This window comes from Passer montanus, unplaced genomic scaffold (assembly GCF_014805655.1).
Source record: "Passer montanus isolate IOZ18808 unplaced genomic scaffold, ASM1480565v1 scaffold71, whole genome shotgun sequence".
NCBI lineage: Eukaryota > Metazoa > Chordata > Aves > Passeriformes > Passeridae > Passer > Passer montanus.
The window spans coordinates 1,994,457-2,015,733 of NW_024372259.1; the positions used below are offsets into that span (position 1 = coordinate 1,994,457).

The 21,277-nt window shown below is 44.6% G+C and overlaps 1 protein-coding gene and 1 long non-coding RNA gene across 6 annotated transcripts in view; both read left to right on the forward strand.

The window, feature by feature from the left end:
* Positions 1-15,755, forward strand: part of CEP350 (centrosomal protein 350) — a 72,583-nt gene extending 56,828 nt beyond the window's left edge. For all 5 annotated transcript variants that reach the window (XM_039730198.1, XM_039730197.1, XM_039730199.1 and 2 more), the window contains 6 exons: positions 469-551; positions 1,183-3,227; positions 3,521-3,922; positions 4,010-4,156; positions 5,264-5,386; positions 11,677-15,755. In XM_039730198.1, the coding sequence (XP_039586132.1) occupies positions 469-551; positions 1,183-3,227; positions 3,521-3,922; positions 4,010-4,156; positions 5,264-5,386; positions 11,677-11,841 (2,965 nt within the window). In that variant the 3' untranslated portion in view covers positions 11,842-15,755. The remainder of the gene's footprint in view (positions 1-468; positions 552-1,182; positions 3,228-3,520; positions 3,923-4,009; positions 4,157-5,263; positions 5,387-11,676) is intronic.
* Positions 15,756-16,260: 505 nt separating this feature from the next.
* LOC120512185 lies at positions 16,261-19,697 on the forward strand. Its single transcript, XR_005629958.1, has 3 exons — positions 16,261-16,351; positions 16,661-17,464; positions 18,295-19,697. It is a non-coding gene; the product is annotated as an uncharacterized LOC120512185 (long non-coding RNA).
* Positions 19,698-21,277: the final 1,580 nt, after the last annotated feature.

Below are 21,277 nucleotides of genomic sequence, written 5' to 3' on the forward strand. Positions count from 1 at the left end.
AAGGCAAACCATTCATCTTTGCAACTTAAATCTGGTTTAGATCTTAGGTTTTAAAGAGTAGAGAATTCAACTGATCTTCTGCACTTCCTACTGTATTTTTAAGCATTCATTTTCCCCAGCAGATGGTGCAATTTTAGTGCATTCAGATTAAAAAAAAACAGAAACCACACAACTTTTTTCTGTCTCCCCCCTGCTTTTTTTTTTCCTGGAAAGAGATAATGTTTGATTAGTCTTTTTAAAAAATTAGTTTCCAGGACTCTCCAGACTCTCCTCTGTCCCCATTCCCATTTTCTAATGTCATAGTATGTTGACAAAGCAAACTGCTTATGTTATAATTATAATGCTACATTGGTGTGGTGTTACATTTACACATGCCTTTATTTCCATTTTTATCTATTAAAAAAAACCCAAGCAAACATCACCCACTGGTGTAACTGTAATTCATGCAATTTGATTTTTCCAATTTAGGCCTGAGACAGCTAAAAACTGGAAATCACTGACTGAGTCAGAGAGATCCAGAACATCTTTGGAATCTGTTTCAGAACATGCAGGTAGGTAACTGGAAGAATCCATACTACAGCTTAAGATCTTGAAGACTGACTGTTTTAAAATTCTTGAACCTTCTCCTTCTTTATTTACAATGAGGTTTTAAGAGAAGGTGAAAACTCCATAAAATGATAGTGATGGAGCTGTATATTTTGCAGTGTTATTTATTGTATTTTTTGCAGAATACCCCGTGTATTCAGTATTTAGTTTACTCTTTCTGAGGTGTATATGAAACCATAATTAAGTGACAACCGTTTTACTTTCTTTTGTTTCTTGTTCCATTACCACTTGAGTTCGGATACTTTTCACTGTTTTGCTGTTGATGATTATCTCATTATCTCCAGTTCTAATCTTCATTGTGTTTGTGGCTTGCAAACAAATAACTGAGTCCTTACCTTAGGGTGCTGGTTAAAGGAACATAAGTAGAAAGAAAACTTTATAACCCTGAAATTGAATGGAAGTTGCTCCTGTGAATGTTCATAGGACAGCCAGAAGTATATGTTTCCAAGGAACCAGTTTGTATCTTCTTATAATACAGAAACCTTGATATTAATTTAGTTGCCAAAACAACAAGTTTGCAGTAAAACAATATGGGTTATATAATCTGCTGAAATTCACTTTTTATTTTCCTTCCAGATGCTGTGTCGTCAAGAACCGAGAGATCTGTGTCTGTGCACACCAAGAAGGTGGCTGTGACAGCTATCCATGCAGGAGAACCTTCTGGAACAGCTTCCTTGGCTTCAGTGTTACCAAAGAGTTCCAGAGCAGGATCTGGTGATTCCTCAGATAGCTCTTCAGCTCTTCTCAAAGATATGAAAGACATTAGCAGGAGTCTTGAATCAGTGAACAAAGTGGTAAATGCATCCAGTGCTGGTCCTATCATTAGCCATAAATCTGAGATTACAGAAGACCTGGAATACATAAAGTCAGAGGAATATGAGAATGGAGGTTCTGATGTTAAGCCTGTGGAGAGTTCTGACGTCTTGCTGACGTTAGACGAAGGACGGGAGAGTTCACTGGATCACTGCTCTGAAAACAAACTCTCTCTGAAGGAACTGTTAGATGTAGCTGTGGAAAGTCTTCATGATACAGAAGAAATCTTAGAACAGAGACAGTCAAATAAAGATGCTGTAAGTGGCCCAAGCATAGAGGAGACTTCTCACAAACTCAGCAAATCTGCAGAGGAAAAAGGTGATCTGCTTTCTGAACAGCTCTTGAGTCAAAAAGAGCCATCATACCCTGAAGACTTTGAAGAATCTTCTTCCAGAAAACAAGCTTCAGCTGAAGAAACACTGCCTGGGGAATGCTACAGAGATGACTTTGAGGGTTCCCTGCTCTCTGCTAATGGGAAGTCCCTGAGGGAGCAGTCCCAGCACACCCAGGCCAGCCGGAGCAGATCCACCAGCCTGGGCAGCGATGGTGAAATCAGTGAGTGCCTCAGTGACAGGTCTCTCTCTGGCAGCATGCACTCAGAGAGACTGCTGGAACTGAAGTCCCCAACAGAACTTATGAAAAATGCTGAACGCAGAGATGTGGAGCAAGAACAGGCTCCTGCTTGTTCACCACTGTGGGCCTCAGCTTCAGTCACAGAAGAAGCAGATAGTTTGGCCAATTTCAACATTGGAGACAGAGTACTTGTGAGTAAAGTCCAGCCTGGAACACTGCGCTTCAAAGGGCTTACTAAATTTGCCAAAGGGTTTTGGGCTGGTGTGGAGTTGGATAAACCTGAAGGGAACAACAATGGAACTTATGATGATATTAAATATTTTGATTGCAGAGAAAAGCATGGTATTTTTGCTCCTCCTCAGAAAATCTCTCACATTACAGAAAGTATCGATAGCCATTTAGACACAAAAAAGGATGATGAAGACTCATTCTTGGATGATAGACTGGAGAAACAACACAAAGCTGAGCAGAAAGATAGAGAAAGTTCCAAACCTGGCAAAGAAGCTGAAAGCCAGAGCAGAAATGCAACAGAGAATTATTCCCAGGATAAAGCTCCTGTGGACACAGCTGCTTCAGAAGCCTCAGCTGAGGAAAGGGTTGAAGAGGAGTTGTCATCTAAAGCAAACAGCATAGAAGAGATTTCTGTAGCTGCTGGTTCATTTGCCCAAGAACAGTCAGTGGTGGATTACCTGAAGGATGCTGTAAAAGAGGAAGCCAGCCATACTCCTCTCACTTCCAGTGTTGTGGATGAGATTTCCACTGTTCAGTTGGATGACATGTCAGATTTCCTTTCTGAAAAACTGGAGAGGCAGAAGACATTGGGAGAGGAATGTGCTGAAAAGTTAGATGATCTCTCTCCTGATGTGGAGAAGCCTGCAACCCCACTGCTGGATTTGCTGACAAAAGAAAAGAACCAGTTAGAAGCACAGCTCAGCCTGCCTCTTAGAGAGGAAGAAAAGTCAAAAGACCAGCTGGAAAAGGTCAGTTTGCTGACAGACAGTCTACTAAGAGATTTTGTGAAAGACACAGTCAATCAGTTACAGCAAATAAAGAAGATCAAAAATGAGAAAATCCAGCTCAGCAACCAGGAGCTCTGTGATGTGAAGGAGGAAGCCACTACTCCACCCCAGCAGGTGGAAAAGCAGATTCCAGACGGACTGAACAACTTCTTCCTAAGTTCTGATTTGGAAGATGACAGAGAAGAGCTTTCCTCTCCAGACATGTGTCCCAGACCAGTGAGTAGCAGACACCTTGCACTGATTTTAAGAGTTGATTGTGCCTTTGACTGGGGATGATTAAATCAGGAATGTGGTGTGGCACCAGTTTTTCTCCCAGTTTCTGTTGGATGATGTGGAGATTACCTGTATGTTCTGTATGTGTCTTATACATTTTTGTGTATCCCAGTGCATGGCTTGTTTAGGTAGCCATTTATTGCCAACTACATCAGTAAAGCATTTAAAAATGTGAGCTGAGGGACACAACGGTGTGACACCACTTTGACTTTTACTCTGTGGCTCTTGATTCGCAGGAGAGTCCCGTGTTTGGCGCCAGTGGCCAGGAGGAGCTTGCCAAGAGACTGGCAGAGCTGGAGCTCAACCGGGAGTTCCTGAGTGTGCTGGGAGATGATCAAGACTGGTTTGATGAGGACTATGGCCTGAGTTCCCGTAAGCTGCAGCAGAAGCAGGCTGAGGAGCCAGCAGTGCTGCCCCAGGCAGAGCCGCAGAAAGTGCCCACCAAGCCGAGCGAGGAGCCCCTGGCTGTCCCTCACACTGCCGTGGAGGTGGAAGGGATGGTGCATGCAGCAGCTGAGGAGCTCTGGAAACTGAAAGAGCTGGGTCACGATCTTCAAAGCTGCAGCCTTAAAACAGATCTTAGTGGTAGCCTCCAAGAGCAGGACACAGACACCATAAACAAGCAGGTTTATAGAAAGGTACAATCTTCAGGCATTTTGGTCTTGCTCTTCGAAAGTTTATCCTGGACAAAAAAAGCCATAACCTTTACTTCTTCCTTTGTTCAGGTGGTATTTGATTTAACAAGAGAGATCTTTGGGGAAATCTTTGCTGAGGACCCTAATCTGAATCAGCCCATTTGGATGAAACCCTGTAGGATTGCATCTGCTTATTTTCGCCGAGTCAAAGATCCAAATGATCTGGATGAAATCAAGGTAGGATGAAATCTTTGTTGAGCAGGGAAAATAAGATGAAAAACACTGAACTGGCATTTACCTGAGTGTTAGAAGATCATAAGAGGTGTATCCAGCAAGAGATGAGTTGAGAAAAGGAAGATTACCAACCTGAAAGAAAATTTGTCAGAATGGTCTGTTTTTACTCAACAGATTGGCCTCCCTGTCCTTATGACTGTTACTGGTTGTTTTTAAACCTCAGTCCTCTGTGCAGAACTGCCAGGATGACCTTGATCTTATAAAATTATAAAATTGGTGTACTGACAGCCTGCTGCTGTAGCAGATTTCTGTATGGCTGAATTGGAATGGATCCAACACTAGGGTTGGGCCAAATGGGATGAGCTAGATTTTTCACTCAGACACACACACCCCTATACCAGCCTCTCTGAGGACAGCAGGAGTTGCCCAGAGGATCCCAAAATTTGACTGGTGAGGATCTTGTCGTATTTGACAAGCCAGAGGAGGCCTCCATGTTGTTGGTGGTAGTGCTCAAAGAACAACAAAATCACAGAGCCTGGGGAACAAGTGAGAGCCTGACTGGACCTAGGTTAAACTTGCAGGGCTGGACATTGGGAAAAAACCTGTCTCCCTTAAAGCTCTCCACAAAGAACCTTCCATATGGCTCATCAGGACACAAATGAACTTTCCCCTGCACTGTTTCTTCTGAAATTGAGGGAGTTGACTAAATGTTGATTAACCTGCTGAAGATACAGCGTGTTAACTGTCCAGGAAAGCAAAGAAAATAAAGAAATAGTATCTAAATCACAGTTATTTGAGAAGACTTTCAAAAGCATGTGGCTGGGGACAGCGGGGATTCAGGACAAGGACACCAAATTCCCACCCTGCTTTTCTTTAATATTTTCCCATAAAATAAATTGTCAGAATCCTCTTTGTGTAGTGTTGAAAGTGTCTGTTCTCAAGGTTGAAACAGCAGTGGGTGTCTTGTTTTCCCCCCCCATTTCTGGGTTTAATAATTGTCCTGCCAAGCTGATGTGAATTCTGTAGTGTGACTTTTTATGGGAGCTGCTTTGTGCATACCTTTAATTTCTTAGCTCAAGTGTGATAAATCTCACCTTTACTGTTCTCTAGAACTTCATTGCAGCTGAAGTACTGAAGTTGTTCAGCCTGAGGAAAGAGCCTAACCACAAAACAGACTGGCAGAAGATGATGAAATTTGGGCGGAAGAAACGAGACCGGGTGGATCACATACTGGTAAGGGAATGGAAACAAACAATCTTGTCAGATATTGTCCCACCAGACTGAAGTGTGGCATATAAATGTATTTTCAGTATTCAGTCATGCTGTTTAAAAAATACAAAGTGTACATGAGGTGTCAGAAGTCCAGTGCCAGTGAGGGAAGGTGACTTGAGTTAATTCTGCCCACTCATTTGACTGCAGGATAAATTCGCTCACTCCCAAAAAGTTTAAAGCATGAATTTCCAGAAGGAAACAATGAAATATTTGACTGAGAGTAAACTTTTTCTTTGAGATGGGAATATGTGTTTCCTCTTACTTTAATATAAAATGTTTTTATTTTGAAGTAATATTATTTAATTTGAGACAGTGATACAGAGAATGTAATTAAACTAGTGAATACAACTGCTACAGGGGCAGAGACAGTGCAGTGTTAAAACTGCCTGAGATGGAGCATGTCTGGCTGTGTACAGTTTTTGAAAGTTATTTTGTTGTCTTGTATTGCCAGGTTAACATCTTTATTGGCTATAATGATAGTGAAGGTTCTGCTTGGGAATATGAGTTGTCATTAACACTGCTTCACTTAATTACACCTGGAATTGATTCCACACAACGAGCCCATATGAGTAATTTGGATTTATGGGTCATGTGGTCTTTTAATTGCCCATCACTGGAGGGTTTCCAACACAGGGGTTTAATTGTATGTAAATAGAATATCTATTTATAGATCCAAATACATCCTGATACACTTGATTCTGGGATATAGAGGTTATTAAAGTTTGCACAAAAAAGTTCTGTGTTTAGATCTCCAAGGGAACTAATATTACAGCTATTATGCATGTGTACCAACTTCCTATTTTTTTTGCAACATAGCTAGAGAGAAAGATTCCTGTCTGGAAACATTTGCTCTAGTTGAAGGCATCCAGAGTGCTTCAGGTGATGTTTGAAGTTCAGACAATCCAGTCTGTGATTTACATGCAGAGCCAGACATCAAAGATTAATGGAGCTTTGACAGGTTTGGCCTAATAAATAATGTGTTTAATTTTATTTTCTTTTCACAAAATAATGGTAATAAAACTTCAGCTGAAGACTGGGAATAATTCTGTGAAGGTTGCAGCATGCCATGCTTTAGGAATAAGGCAGTCCCAGAGGCATTTCTTACAAATTTATACTGTGATGTGGGGCACTATCAGAGGAACTTTTAACTGAAAACCTAAAGAGATAAGGCAAGAGAAATTGAACTCCATGTTATTAAAATCTCTGTGAAACGTGAAGTATTGGACAGCTTTCTCTGTCTCCTAGTCATCCCCAGCTGAAGGTCATGAGTTCTGTGCAGGGCCAGGAGAGGATACACAGGTGCCTATCCCCAGTAGCTCATGGGGTAGCCCTAAACTGAGAAGCCAGGTTTAGGATTCTCCACATTTTGTTGAAAGTGTATTCAAGTAGTACAGGAGAGCAATTTCCTGAAAGAGAAAATGAGATTGTTTTTATAGGTTTGGGTGCTGTAGTGCCGTCTTTGAAAATCACAATTCAAAATACTTAGTTCCAGTTTTTGTATATCCCACTGCAGGGTATGTGGGGATGTCATGTGAATACACGCATGAGCTGATTGATTTCCCACCTCCTTTTGATGCTTGTAAAGACAATTACTGTTAAAATAAAGCATGATCTCTTTAAAACAGAGATCAATATCAAATTAACCTTAAAATGAAAACATCCCTTCACAGTTTCTGTTGAGACAACTGTGTATTTTAGTGATGTTGAGAAGACTGAACACACCTGACTGTCCAGTTCTGTCTGACCCAGGAGCTGGGCCTGACTTTTACTTCTTCTGTAGGCACAGAAACAAATGCCAGGCTGTTTTATTGAACTAATTCTCTCCCTGATTATGCCTGGATACACTGTTCTGGGTTTGTCATATTACACTTAATTAATTCCCAGTTCATCCCTGTGGGAAGGGGCACAGCAGGAGAAGCAGCACTGGTGATCTCTGTGACACTGGGACTTGCAGGTTGGCCATCACACCTCCTGGGAACAAAAGGGAGAGCAGGATGGATTAATGCTTTGCCTCCTTGCTCTGCCTTGAGCTTTGCAGCTTCCCCCAATCACTGCACTTTTAGTTGCATTTTCACTTTGGTCTGTGCTTTCCCAGCGTTGACACCAATGTGGTGAGTCATGTTTTAGTGCCAGTGACAAAAGAACATCTTTCTCTTCTCCTTTTTGCAGCATTCTTTTTGTCTTCAATCAGGCATCTCTGTCCTCAGAAAAGAATTCATATTGGGATTCTTCAGGGATCCCTCTGATATGCTGGATATTTGCTCCAGTTACTAACATTTACAGCAAATCTTGACTTTCAATAAACAAGTACAGGAGCTCACATTTATGAAAAGCTACTTTGTTTAAAATCAAGTTAAAGGAATGTCTGAGTATTTGCTTTCTTCCCCTTTTGTCCATTCATGTTGTTCCTTTATCACATGTGTGCTGTCTGTGCTTTGTGGAGAATGTCAAATGTACATTTTGGTACATCAGGGCTGCCAGCATCTTTCAAAACCTGTTTTTAAACTACAGCAAGAACCCTCATATCTCATTATTTTAAGTTCAGGTGCTGACAATAGATTGTTTTCACTCCTTTTTATTTTTTCCACTTGGGTCTTCAGCCAAAACTCCCTGTGCTGATCTGTTTGCATGGGGCTAGAACAAACTCTGCCATTGCTTTCCCTGCCAGCCCCCTTCTCTTTTGTGTGGAGCTTGAGAAAGCAGAGCTCACATGATACTGCCAAACCTGTGTGTTTGGTTTTCACACCTGAGGAGCCTGCCAGCAGAGTGCTGCAAAGTGCTTGATCTTCTGACCTGTTGATTTAACAGCCAAAATGTTACTCTGTGTGCAGAAGCTGTGCAACAAAGCAGGGCTGTTTTTACCCAGCTGGCTTAATTGGAAAGCTGGAGGTGCCCCTGCTGCAGCACCCCAGATCTAAACCCAAGGGGAGTGCACAGTAAGAAGAGAGTGAAAGGCTGTTTGTATGCTGTGTCTTAAGGTTTCCAGGCACTCTGAGAGCAAAGGGCTGTGAGAAGGCACCTGCCTGCCTTCCTCCTGCTGGCCTCCATCCAAGACACTACTTTGTATCTCATGCTTATTCTTTTCAGTCTCCCAAATAGTATACTGACTCCTTAAATGTAGTTTATTTTAGAGATATTCGTGGGTTTGAGCAGGAATCTCAAGAAATCAAAACATGCTAAGTCACTCTCTAAATTTCCTTCTGATTGTATTACTTCATGTGGGGTTTTTTAGGTGCTGTGACATTTAGTAGAAGCCCAGCAGGATCATGTGACCATTTTATCAGAAGGATCATGTGACCATGTTATCTCCTTGTTTTTCTTATGTGTGCATGTCCCCCTAATGTGTTTTTTTTTTTTTTAAATAAAAAGTGTGCATACAGAGAAAAAAATACCACACAGCCTTCTGCATTTCATCACTCTTTATGTTTTCATGTAGGTGGAATTCATTAAAACTGTAGTTTTCCTGACTTTACACAAATGCAGTTTCTTTCTGGTATAGAGATTTTGCTTCCTGGTATCAAATATGTGAAATTTTACTTCTGTCACGAGAAAGTACAAAACCCATTTCCATGCAAGCCATGATAGTTGTCAAATGTTAAAGAAACTGTCTCAGTGACTTAGAAGCAATTTGTGATAGCACAACAAATGGATGAAACCTTTCCCAGACAAAGGAGTCACAACAGCCTTGGCTCAGATGTGCTCACAGCAGCACAGCAGTTTTCACACATGTTCTGAATACACTATAAACAGGACTTGCCTGCAGCTGCAGATTGCATGTTCTCACAGCTTTCCAAAAGTATGCTCGAGGAATTCCTCCTCATGCCAAAGGAAATTGTGCCTCTGAGAGAAGGAACTCTGCCTCTGAGAGAGGTGGGAATGATACAGGCAAGAGAAAATTAATCATTGATACTGTTTTTCTTTCTGGTGCTGTTAAACATCCAGCCTTTCTCTCCTTGGATCAAGCACCTTCTCTCTCGTTTACTTTTACTTCTTTATCCCATGTATCTCTTTTCACTGCTTGAGGACAGTAAAGAAATTGTCTCATCACACAGTTGTCAGGGAGACAGAATAAACAGCACCTTAGTGTGGATCTGGGCATTGGGGTTTGTTCAAGGCCTGTAAGATCAGAGCTTTTAACCTGCTTGATTATTTTATTCACTAGCTTCCCCCACCCCCAGTGTTACCTTCACTAAGTCTTCACTTCACTTCACTTGACTTTCAGCAGTGGCGTGGCTGCTGGTGTGGGAGGGCCAGGCAGAAAATCCCACCAGTCACTGTCATGCAGCTGATGGGTTACCAGCCGTGGATGTCATCAGTCAAGGTCCCTGGGCATTCCCTGGCATTTGTCTCCACCCACCTCCTTCAGGATCTTCTCCCATTTTCAGGATCTTTCCTGTAGCAGCTGTCTACACCCTCTCTCTTTGAGACCCCTGTTGTTTTTTTCCCAAATCACTTCTGCTTTTAGGGAATCCTTTTTCAGCATCACCTCTTCTTTTCATTTCTTTTCCTCCTCTAAATAGTCTATGAAGCAGACACCCAACACATGATCAGTCTGCAAATTGCTGCTTCTGTCTTATGCCTCTTTTCTGATGGGAGAACTTGGGACATGCTGCTGTTTACTGTACCAGAATTTACAACCAGCACATAGAGGTTGCAGGCAGTACATTTCTGTGTGAGAATTCAGGAGTCTCTTTCAGACATTCACCTCCACACAACTCCACACCAAATTATCTACCACTTGTTAGCCTTCATTTAAATTACTTTTCACCTACAGGACTCCTTCAAAGTTTGATTGCAAATAATGTTGCTTCTTCCTTATTAGTAACAAGCCTAATGAAGCCATTAATGCCTTGTCCTTGGCAGCTGTGTGGGAAAGAGGCACAATGTGTGGTAGCACAGATCTGTGAGCAGGCAGTGTGACTCTTCCAAAGCTGTTTGCAGCATGAGATCCCTGCCCCTCTCCCCAAGCTCTCTTAGGAGAGGGAGAAAGGAGCTGTCAGCCTGAAGCCCTGTGTCTAACCAGGACCTTGTGAATGGCTGCAAACCCTGCAGTAGTGCCAGTTCCCTGGGGTTCCCAAAGCAGCCTTTTCTTGGGCTTCACACTCTGCTGGGGTTTTTGAATCAGCGTTGTGCCACAGCAGCTGTCAGCTTCAAAACAGACCCGTTTCTGGGAGGTTTAGCTTCAGGCAAGAGGAGGAGAGCATCTTGGGGTTGTAGTTCATGTTTTCAGTATGTTTAACCGTAGTTTGGCAGCGTGTAGGTGTCTGCCCCACTTGTACAATGTAAATGTATTTTGACGTCAGAGTGTAGGATTTATGGGCAAAGGAGGTTTCTGCTGAAGCTGAGCAGACAGAGCTTTTAACAGGTTTTTGTTGTCATTTTAAATACAAGGGATGTTTGCATTCATTCCTTCTTTTCTAAAATGTTTGAGCTGTGTTAAGATTTGTCTGTAATACTGAAATGGTCAGCAAGACAAATTTTTAATAAGTTTAATTGAGGACATCCAGTTTGGAGAGACTCTCAATAAGACTTGATTTGCTGAATGAAATTATATATTTCATTCTGATTCTAAACTACCTATTTGTCAGTAAGCAGTAAAAGGGGATTTTCTTTGTCAACAGTTCAGTAATAGAACTGTAAGTACTCTTTGAATGTACTGGTGCAAAATTCCATTTGTAGTAATGCTGTCAAATCCAATGAAGCATGGAATATTCTGTGCAAATGAGTTATATAACACATGCAAACATTTTGTCTTCCTATGCAGAAGCATTGGAAATTAGTTGTTTCCTAAAATTTTCTTATTACATTATAAACTGAACTGCAGTGAAATCTTTTCTTTTTCCCCTTGTCCTGTTCAAGGCCGTTCCATTACTTCTTACCAGTTCAAGCCACAAGGAATCAGCTTCTTGCAAAAACATAATCAGGGACTAATTAATTAATAGAGCTTCGGCTGTTGGTCAAGACTATCCCATTAGCTGAGTTCTTTCAAGTGAAAAACTTGTGCAGGAATATGAAAGCTTTTAAAATGGATGGTGCTGCAGTGAAAAGTAGAAAACATTCATACACTGAAATAGGCTGGTTCAAACAGATCTGTTTGTTTTGCTATTCCAAGCGTTTCCTGTAATCTCTTACAAAGACAGATATGTTGTTGACAGACAGACTCTGCTTTGGATTCTTTCTGGAACTTTGCAGGCAATATTATTTTAAAGCAACAGAATTGTAATGTTTCTATTGCTTTTCTCCCCTCCAAGGTGCAGGAACTCCACGAGGAAGAAGCGCAGTGGGTGAACTACGACGAGGATGAGCTGTGTGTCAAGATGCAGTTGGCAGATGGGATCTTCGAGGCCTTAATCAGAGACACTCTTGATGTACTGAACCAGATAAATGAGAAACAGCGGAGGCTGCTGCTTGTCTGACAGTGCTGAAGTGAGCTCAGAGCTGCCAACCACGGAGTCACAGGCCTCTCTGACTCCTGACCTGCTCTCCTCCCTGCACGCGCTGCGGCTGGACTTCCACGCGTGGGGTTCCCAGGCAGTTCAGATGGGATGAAAAGAACCTGAACTGGCTGCCAAGACCTCGCACCAGATTTATTGTTTGGAACAAGCTGATCCCTCGCTTGAGGTTGCTTTGAGGAGTGCTCAAGACTGTTCATGTGCCAATGCAGTTATGTCACATAACTGTCAGCAGCTGCCTGGGGCCCCGGCTCGGGGCTTTGACATGTTTGGCTTGTTCCCTGAAAGGGTTGGGTTAAGTTGGGGTAGTGGCTGTTTTGCTGGAATGGTGGTCAGCCATCAGTACTCAACTTGTCTTTAGAAATGTGAGTAATTCTGAGAAGTAACATTTTGGTCAGGTTTTGGTCATAAACAGAGACTTACCATACTGAACAGTGTTACAATCTTAACACGTCTTCTCCTGCAGTCCTAACAATGTGCATCAGTTCCTTCTGCTTCAGAGCCTATTTAATTCACTTCTCCGTGAAGCTGGTTTTCATCTTTCTTCTGTGATGTGGTACTGAGCATGGTGCCAGTCCAGTCCAGGGAAATTAGATCATGTTTCTTCCTGCCTACAAGTAAAGAATTCTTGCTGCTTTGCTCTGAGGCAGAGCAAGATAAAGCCTGCCTAATGTCAAGCGTGAAAGATGAGCCCGTGGACAACTTTGCTCCTACCGTGTAGCACTTCTCTTCCTGGAGCACCAGCTGCTCCCAGATAATGGATACTCAGGATTTTCTCAGGCACGAGACATGCAGGAGTGGAAAACATTTCCTCACAAAAATTTGGCCTTCAATCCCTCAGCTTTCTCCCTTACTGTCACCTAATGAAATTGGAGAAGCTGTTACTTGAACAATTTAGAGAACAGAGTGTATTCACCAAAGAAAGCGGTGTCTGGTGCTTGACTGGTCTGCATGTTTTGTGCTTGTGGGTTTTTTATTTATTTTCAGATAATTTATTAAGTGGATTACAGGAGAGAGTCCTGTGCAGTTGGCTGCACTGTCTTGTGTTTTGAGACAGACGAACTTGAGAGAGCATCTGGCTTGGAAACTTCCAGAGCCCCGTATTCTTCGCACAAAACCTCCAGCTTCATGAGACAGATACGAGGGGGTGAAGGTAGGAACAGCCAAACTTCAGTGACCAAGGCTGGGATGCAAAGACAGGTCTAGGAATGGAGCTTGAAAACCAAAGCACTTGGTTCAGAGACAATGGAGAGCTGAGGGGGCTGAGCTGAAAAATTGTGTGAAAATTCCCAGCTCTTTCTGTTGCCTTCCTTTCCCAGAACTTCTGCACCATGTTATGTGGTTGATTTTGGTTGATTTGGCTGGATTCATCTGCAGTGTTGTTCTGCTGAGTGCTGGTTCCTGACCTGTTCTTCCTGTTCTTGTGTTTTTCTTGGAGGAACATGGAAAATCTGGGGTCAAACGTTGATGCCTTAATAGTGGATGTCTCTGTTTGCTAACCTGGGACAAGACCCAGAGGAAAGTCAGATTCTCCAGGCACTGGAGTATAGACAGACACTTGGAAGCCCTCAGAGGTGCCCCAAAGATGCTGCAGCCCACAACAGGCATGGCAGGGGGCATCTCAACTGTTTCATTCATCTGCTTGGTTCTTGGGCTTCCTGCTGGGCATACCTCTTCTACTGCTCCAGTTTGGTTTCCCTTTTCCACCTTTTTTTTTTTTTTGGTTGGGTTGTTTATTGTTTGGGATTTTTTGAAAGCTATCATTGGAATATTTGCATTTTGCACAATGACACACAGCTGGTAATTCTTCAGGGACAGCACTGGGAAATGTTGGATTTGCCAGAGGTCCATACAGATTCTCAGATGTAGTGTTGCCAGCACCTCACTTATGAGTTAGTGGTGAGCCATATCCATGGGAGCTCTGTGAGTGGAAGAACAAGGAGGAGGTTATAGTGGATAGGGACACCTCCAGTGGACATATGCATGTGTGTCCCTCAGTAGTGGGCCTTTTGGCTGGCTGGAGGTCAAATGGTCTTGGTGGAGCATTGTTCAGCTTTTTTTCCTCAAGTGATTAATTTGTTCATGTAAAATGTCATGATGCTGAACCAGGAAACCCTTGGATGCTTAAGACAGAAGCAAACTAAAGCTGCTAGATTTAACGAGCATGGTGTCACTGATTGGGTCACCACCTCAGATTCCCTTTCCTGGGTGTATCTCTTTCAATAGCAAGGATTGCTATTTTTATAGGCAGCAATTATGGAAAGAGGACAGAAACCTGCAGAGTCGGTTTGTACCTGGAGCATCAGGTCAGGTTCTGTTCTGTAGATTCTGTGGCCAATGTTGAGAAGGTTGTCCTGCATCCCCAGGGCTTTTTGCTGTTCTGTGGGGCTCATGGGGTGTTTCTGGTCTGTCCAGCAGGAGTGGGGAGGTTGTGCAGTCAGGCCTGACAGGGCATGGGGGCCTTTTGGAGATCATGTGCCTGTTGTCTTTTGGCTGTAGTACCCTCCACAGAAGCACTAACTGTTTTTAACAGGTGTTTGGACAGAAGGAAGCTGTGTCTAAGTAATGGCTTTGTTCCTTTGACATCACTGATTTATTTTTGGTAGCAATCCTTGCTAGGAGCAACCCTAAAATGACTTGAACGTACGTGAATTACCTTCTCAATACCTCACATGTGTTGAGTTGCTTTGAGTTGAGTGTATGTTCAAAACCTCAAGTGGGTTGAGTACTTGTGGACTGATGATTACTGCGATGAAGCAAGGGTCAGGCTGGGTCAGGCTGCTAGTGAGGAGATATGGGGAAGCCTGGGGTCCCACAAACAGGCTGAATTCTCTGCTTCTCTCCCCAACCTTCCCTCTGTAAGAGCAAGATATTTCTGCATCCTGCTTATCTCGGTGCAACCACATAAGAAGATTCAAGGCTGGGACATTTTGCTGAGACCCCCGAGTTGTTTGGGGCAGCAGCTGCCATCACTGGGGACATGCTGCTCCATCTTGGGAAGGATCTCAGAGCCAGGTGGGAAAGCCCAGGCTTGTGGGAGCACAGAGTGTGAGCACCTCTGTGACAGCAGGATGCTCTGTGAGCCAAGCCCTGGAATATCAGTACTTCTGCCTTTCAGAGAAGGCTTGTTGCTCGCAAGGTGGAATGAGGGATTGAAAAATCCCATCTTGTTCCTTTTCCTTTCTTGAAAAAGTGGCCTTAGCTTTTTGCAATACTTGAATAAGTGTGTACCTGCAGAAGTAGCACAGTGACAGAGACCTTTTAAGTGACTATTCTGCGAGGAACTGTGTGCAGTTCCAACTTTCATATCTCTTTGCTACCTTAAGAATATTAGGAAAACAAAGTACTTTTCAGCAGACAAGCAGTTGAATCTTACAAGGTATTTAGTGCATCTGAAGTGTTTACAAACCAACTAAAATGGAGAAAAGCAAACTATTGAACTTATTTGTAATTTAAGTGTTAAATGCAAAATTATATTCAGATGAAAAAGGAATACTGTAATTAACCTGCATTTACTAGGGTTTTTTTTCCTTGATTTTGCAGAGCCTTTTGATACACATTTGCAAAGCCCCCTTTTGGGAGGCTCAGTCTCCCTGTGTACTGTGTTTGTGGAGATGCTGAAAAGAAACCCATTTACTGTGTATGTGTAAATAACCTGGTAATTTGGGGTTTGGGCCAGTTTCAGCTCATGTTCACATCCACAGCAGCTTTGCACAGTAGACAGATGCAAGGATGTGGAGGGGTTGGGGAGGTTTTTTTGTAATTAAGAACTGTAAAATAACCAGGATGGTCCCTGTGTACACCAGTGTAAATATCTTTGGTAACTGAAATGTACTTTAAGAGAACAAATTCTGTAAATAAACTGATTTATAAATTAATCTTGTTTCCTGCATTTTATAAAATGGAGCTTTCTAATTACCCAAGCAGTTGCTAATTCTGATGGTGTCCTGGAGATTTGTCCCTTGAACGTTCCCCTTTCTGTCTGATGCTGTACTTGGGATGCCAATCACAGTCTACAAAATCCCATTAGAGTTGCCTTAATTATAACCATAACTTTATTAGAATTTCCTTATTGTTAAAGCTGACTGTTGATAACACCAGAAAATAGCATTGAGCAATCATTGCAGGAGTTCACTGTGGGAGAAAAACTACTCCTTGCACATATTTATTTAAAATATGTTTTAAAAGCTCATGGCTTAAAACATTCTTATGTTAAACAACAGTTTTGGAATTAAATTCTTCCGAACCTCAGTCTTGGTTTGTATTCCTAAATTGATGCAGCTCTGTAGAGCTGCTGTTAGCAGCACCAATCCCTTTCTCACCAAGGGACAAGTATTGCTCCCTGTTGGTGGAACTTTTCTAAATCTTTGCTGTTTTCTTTCCAGGACAAGAGAAGAACCAAGTCACTTTAACACATGAAAGGTCCTGGAGCTCTGTAAGAGGACAGCCAAGCACTTGCAGTGCCAAACCACAGGTGTGGGCAGGTGGTGATGGAGTGGCAGCATGAAGGTGTGAGCCAGGGAGCACAGATGTTTATTGAGCCTCCTCAGTGCCTGTGGTCACCTGTTTTGGTGCCTTTTATTATTAATGTACAGCCCAGCAGAAAAGGCTTTGCTTTCCATTTACTGCAGACCCTGTACAAAACCCAGCATTGGTCTTTCCAGCTTGGAGGACACTGTGTGACTGTCAGCTCCTCACCTGCCTGGGAGGGAGGTTTGCATTAAATGGGGGGGACCTGTGTGAGCTATGTGTGAACAGTTATTTGTTCTTTGCTTTTCCTCAGCAGAGCTACCTCATCCTGGAGGAGGATTTGCTGCATTCAGGCTTCTGTTATGGAAGAAGCTTTGCTGCAGTCCGGGTGTGCCACAGGGCTTGTCCTCAGTGGAGCGTGCTGGGAACACCATCACAGCCCTCAGACAGACAGGAGGACGTCACAGCCCTCAGGAGGACATCACAGCCCTCAGACAGACAGAAGGACATCACAGCCCTCTGAGCTCAGCAGTTGAACCAGCCAAACACAGTGGTGGGTCCTTGGACATCCAAAGGGCTGAGGCCAAGTGGTGCTGCAGCCTCTGTGTCCTCATTAGTGAGCAGCAGAAGAGTATCCGTGCCGTGCCTTTCCTTGCCCTGCAATGATTTTACTCCACGAGTTCTGTTTTTTTGACAATTGTCTACTTGCATCCATCCCTGGAAGGGGCTCAGACATGCATTTCATGTTGGACAAAAAAACCTGAATAAGAGGCTTCCTTTAAAAACGGCTCAAGCTGTGGGAGTGCTGCCAAGGTGCTCCGGCGGGTGACGCAGCAAAGTGCTGCATTGCTCCTGCTGTCCTTGCCCAGGATACCCAGCAATCAGCATGATGAAGGCTCTCATTTCCTCATTTGCAAGTCTACGTTGCTTCACTTTGTCACTGACTTTCTACCCGTGGTGTTTGTGCAACTCTTCCCAGAATCCTTGGAGCATGGTTCCCTTCAACAGCTGTTTCACGTGTGGACCTGGTGAAACTTCTGGGTTGGGCAATGGCCAGCAGCCACCTTCCTGATGGCACCCTGGATTGAGTGGGACTGTTTGGTGCCTCCCTTCTCAGGTACAGCCCCACTCCCAGGTGCCTCCCTGGGGATGTGGTGCCAGCTGCAGCCATCCCACGTGCTAAAATGCCTGGCAGGGCACTGGAGTACTTGAAATGTTGACTCTGCTCCAGGCGTGCTGTGCCCTGCCTAGCACAAGGGCTTCTGCAATGTCCAGGCTCTCATTAAGAAGAAAAGGAGTTGGTGGGGAGCTGCTGAACACCAGCAGCTCTTCACAGTGCAGGAAGGAGAGGAGGGGGGCTGCCCAGCTGCTGGCACCCAGCCCAGAGCATGGGCCACTGCCTGGCAGGAATGCAGATGAGATGTAATGGAGTTTGAAAGTGTAGGGCACTCTCTGGGATGTCAGTCTGTGGGAGAGAGAAAGGCACCCTGTGAGACCTGGAAACTGAAGCAAACAAAACCCCTAGCCCCAGCCCTGTACCTTCCTGCCTCCTCCTGAATAAGGTCCTGCAGAAATTTGGGGAAAAGGAGGAGAATAGAGTAGCTCTGTTCAGGAGGGTGATGGTTGGGCAGGTTCAGGGGCTTAGAGGAGACTCCTGGAGTACAGATCCCTTCTTTTGCCTGCCAAGAGTTCTGATGGCCTGGAGCAGGTGGTTAATTCCTGCTCTGAATGTTTCTCTTGGCCCCAGTTTTCCAGCCCTTTGCTCCACCTGTACAAGACCTGCTGTGTCCCTTGGGCTGCGTTCCCTCCCTGATGTGGGTTTCCAGTGGCTTCCTCTTGCAGTCAGTCTAGACTGACTCAAACTCAGATTTTGTCTGAGAATTTGCTGGAGGTGGAAGTAACGCCACTTCCGGGGGGTGTCACAGCTATGATTTGATTTTATTCCAGCAAACTAAAGGAGGCTGCAGGGGATCCCACTGCTCACGTGGCTTGGCTTGGAGAGCCCAGCAAGGAGCCTGGTCCAGTGTCTGTGTCTGGCTGTGTTGCTCCAAGGACTGATGGAGCCAGCACTGCTCAGTGTACCTGTGATGGGGCACAGCAGTCCTTGGAAGGTGAGACCTTGCTTACGTTGCAGGACTACTGTCAGAACAAGAGAGGAGTGCTCCGTTGTCATCCCTGTGGTATTCTCAGTTTCGTGCGCTGCAATTAAACCACCTGCCAAATAATGATGTGGCAAATCTGGGCGGTGTGGCCTCCTCCAATCTGCTTCTTAAAGCTGGGAACATGAGCTGGACTGGAAAACATCTGCTCTGTGCAGCCTGGGTCATGGTAATCATTTATGACTGTTAGTAGATCTGAAATTTGCAGGTAAAACGTTTCCTACCCAGACATACCAATGACAGTGCCAGTTCCTCCTGGTCTCCCTGGGTTCTTCTGAAAAGGGAAGGGCAGCATAGCTGCTGTCCTTTGGAGCAGGGATGAATCAGAAGAGGTTGAATAGCAGGAGGCTGGTACTGCTGTATTCTCTCTGCAGATGCAAACTATGTGAACACATTCATCACATCCTGAGAATGCACCCCAGATTTGCTTTTGTGCCTCTTGTTATTACAGGCTGGTTGGGCTTGAAAGGTAGAAATCAACGATTTCCAACCAAGCCTGTGTTGTGGAGCCAGCAATTCCCAGCTGCCAGGGGGGCTTTGAGGGGCCATCCTGGTCTGACAGGTGTCAGCCTGGCAGAGCCACTGCAGAGTGTGGGAAGCAGTCAGGATTCACATCCCCTCCGGGTGTCTCAGCAAAGCTGGCAGGTTTGTGGCACAGGTGCTGCCAGAGGTCTTGTCTGAAGCCGTATCTCAGCTGAGGTGTGACATGTGCCACAAAGAAAAAAGTGCCACGTGGATTGGAATGTCAGGGAGGTGGCACAATTTCCCCTTGCTCTGTGAGGGAAGTGAGGGTTTTTCTTTATTCACAGAAGGACCACGCTTTAAGCAGTGCTGTGCTGCAGATCAAAGAGGACTTCCTTGAGTTCATCATCTTGTGAAGTCTGGAGAAAGGAAAACTGCTGAGCTTCCTCCAAGGTGCTTGCAGGGGAGTTGGATGCAAACCTCTCTGAGCAGGCTCCGAAATGCCAGTGACGGGGTTGCCGTGATTGTATCATGAGTCTTGCATTGGTTGCGTGTTTTCCTTGGAGTCAGTTCCTGGAATCACACAATTAGGTAGGAACGTGTTCTATAATTTTCAAGGAAGAAAGTCCATTTTGGGATCTCCCTGTGGCCCTGAACCTTCACAACTAAAGGGGAATGAGGAGGTCCTGGGTCTGCTCTCCTGGCCATTCAGAACCTTTCATAGACAGATTCATGCTTTTAAAAATGGACAATAAAAGCCTTTCTCCATTTTCTGAAAAGTAGTGTTTTCCATCAATTCAAGGACTGAACACATAAAATCTAACCACTCTTTCCTTGATTCCTCTCTAACTCAGCACAGAGGTGATCTGAGTGGCTTTGTGTCTGAAAATGATCCATTTTAGGTGCACGAAACAAGTTCTGCAGGGCTTAAATTATTTTGGTGAGACTGTGGCCGCCTTTTGAGGTTCTCAGCCTGTTGATGTTGCCCACGCCTCACTGACTTCAAGGAGATTCCTGCTGAGTGTTAGTCTGGGAAAGGAGATTTCAGAGCTTAATGAACTAAAGCCACTGCTCAGCTGCTGCACAGAGATTGTGCAGCACAGGAATTTCTGTGGTCATCCCATGGCCTTGCTATGGAGTGAAGCACAACTCTCCCCAGAGTTAAGGATGCTGAGGTAGGCACGGAAGGCTTTGCTGGGAAAACCAAGCAGGTTCCTAAATGTGCAGTGGGAGCCTAAAGCTGGCCTTTTAGGGCTGGCTGGGGCTCAGCAGGTGGGCATCCAGCATCATCCAGCACCTGTGTCCTGGTTTTGCTACCTGCAGGTTCTGTTGCATCCAGAGACGACAAAAAGGCAGAGTACTGGGAGGGCATTTCTAAAACCTCCGAAGCCTTCTACTGGTTCTTGACTGCTATTATTTCATCTTAGTTGCTTTCAAATCCAACTTGAAAAGAGTTGTTTCAAAGCCTCTGCTTCATCTTTGGCTTCCCATGCCCTGTGTCAAGGTGTTCTGCAATGAAAATGTGTCTCTTCCCATTCTGAGGTGGAAGAAAAGCCTCATTTCCTGCTTTGCAGCACCATTCAAAGGGAAAAAAAGGATTTTTGAGCAAGTCTGTGCCTGGAAAACTCCACACCCTGCTGCTGCAGGAGGCTGTTACCTGGGGATGGGACGTGCCAGCTGGGCAGTAGGGTGGTGGGTAGCAGCCCAGCTGCTCCCGGGGCAGCAGGAAGCAGGAGCATCCCCACCCCAGGGCTCCGGGGGATGAGCAATGGCATGGCTCACCTCCAAAGGAGCCGGAGCCCCGGGCTGTGGGCTCTTGCCTCTCCACCTTGCTTTTGCATCTAAAAAAAGGATTCAAGGAATTTGAAAGAGGAAGAGGTGAGCTGGATGGGGAGAATGCTGGCAATTATACAGGCACTGAGCACCTCTCCTTTGCCTTGATAACCCAATCAAGCTGATGAGCCCTTAAAATAAGGCTTTAACCTAGGGGGAAGATAACGGTGGTGATCTCCCTGGACATGGGGATTTCTGTGTTTTAATCACCAGCTGGACGAGGACAAGTCCTGGCAAAGTCTCTGTCAGTAGTGAGGTACCACCTTTCAGAACAGCCCTGCACAGGCTAGGCTGTGTCTCTCTGCCTCCTGGTTAGACAGTGAGGCGTGATAATCCCTTAAGGACTTAATTACAGCTGACAGGGCTGGAGCAGACCATCTTCGGCCCCATTCCCATCAGCCTGGACCCACAGAAGATGGGTGGGAGCAATCCCACGGGTCGTGCCCACCATGCTCCATCCTCCCAGGACAGCCTGT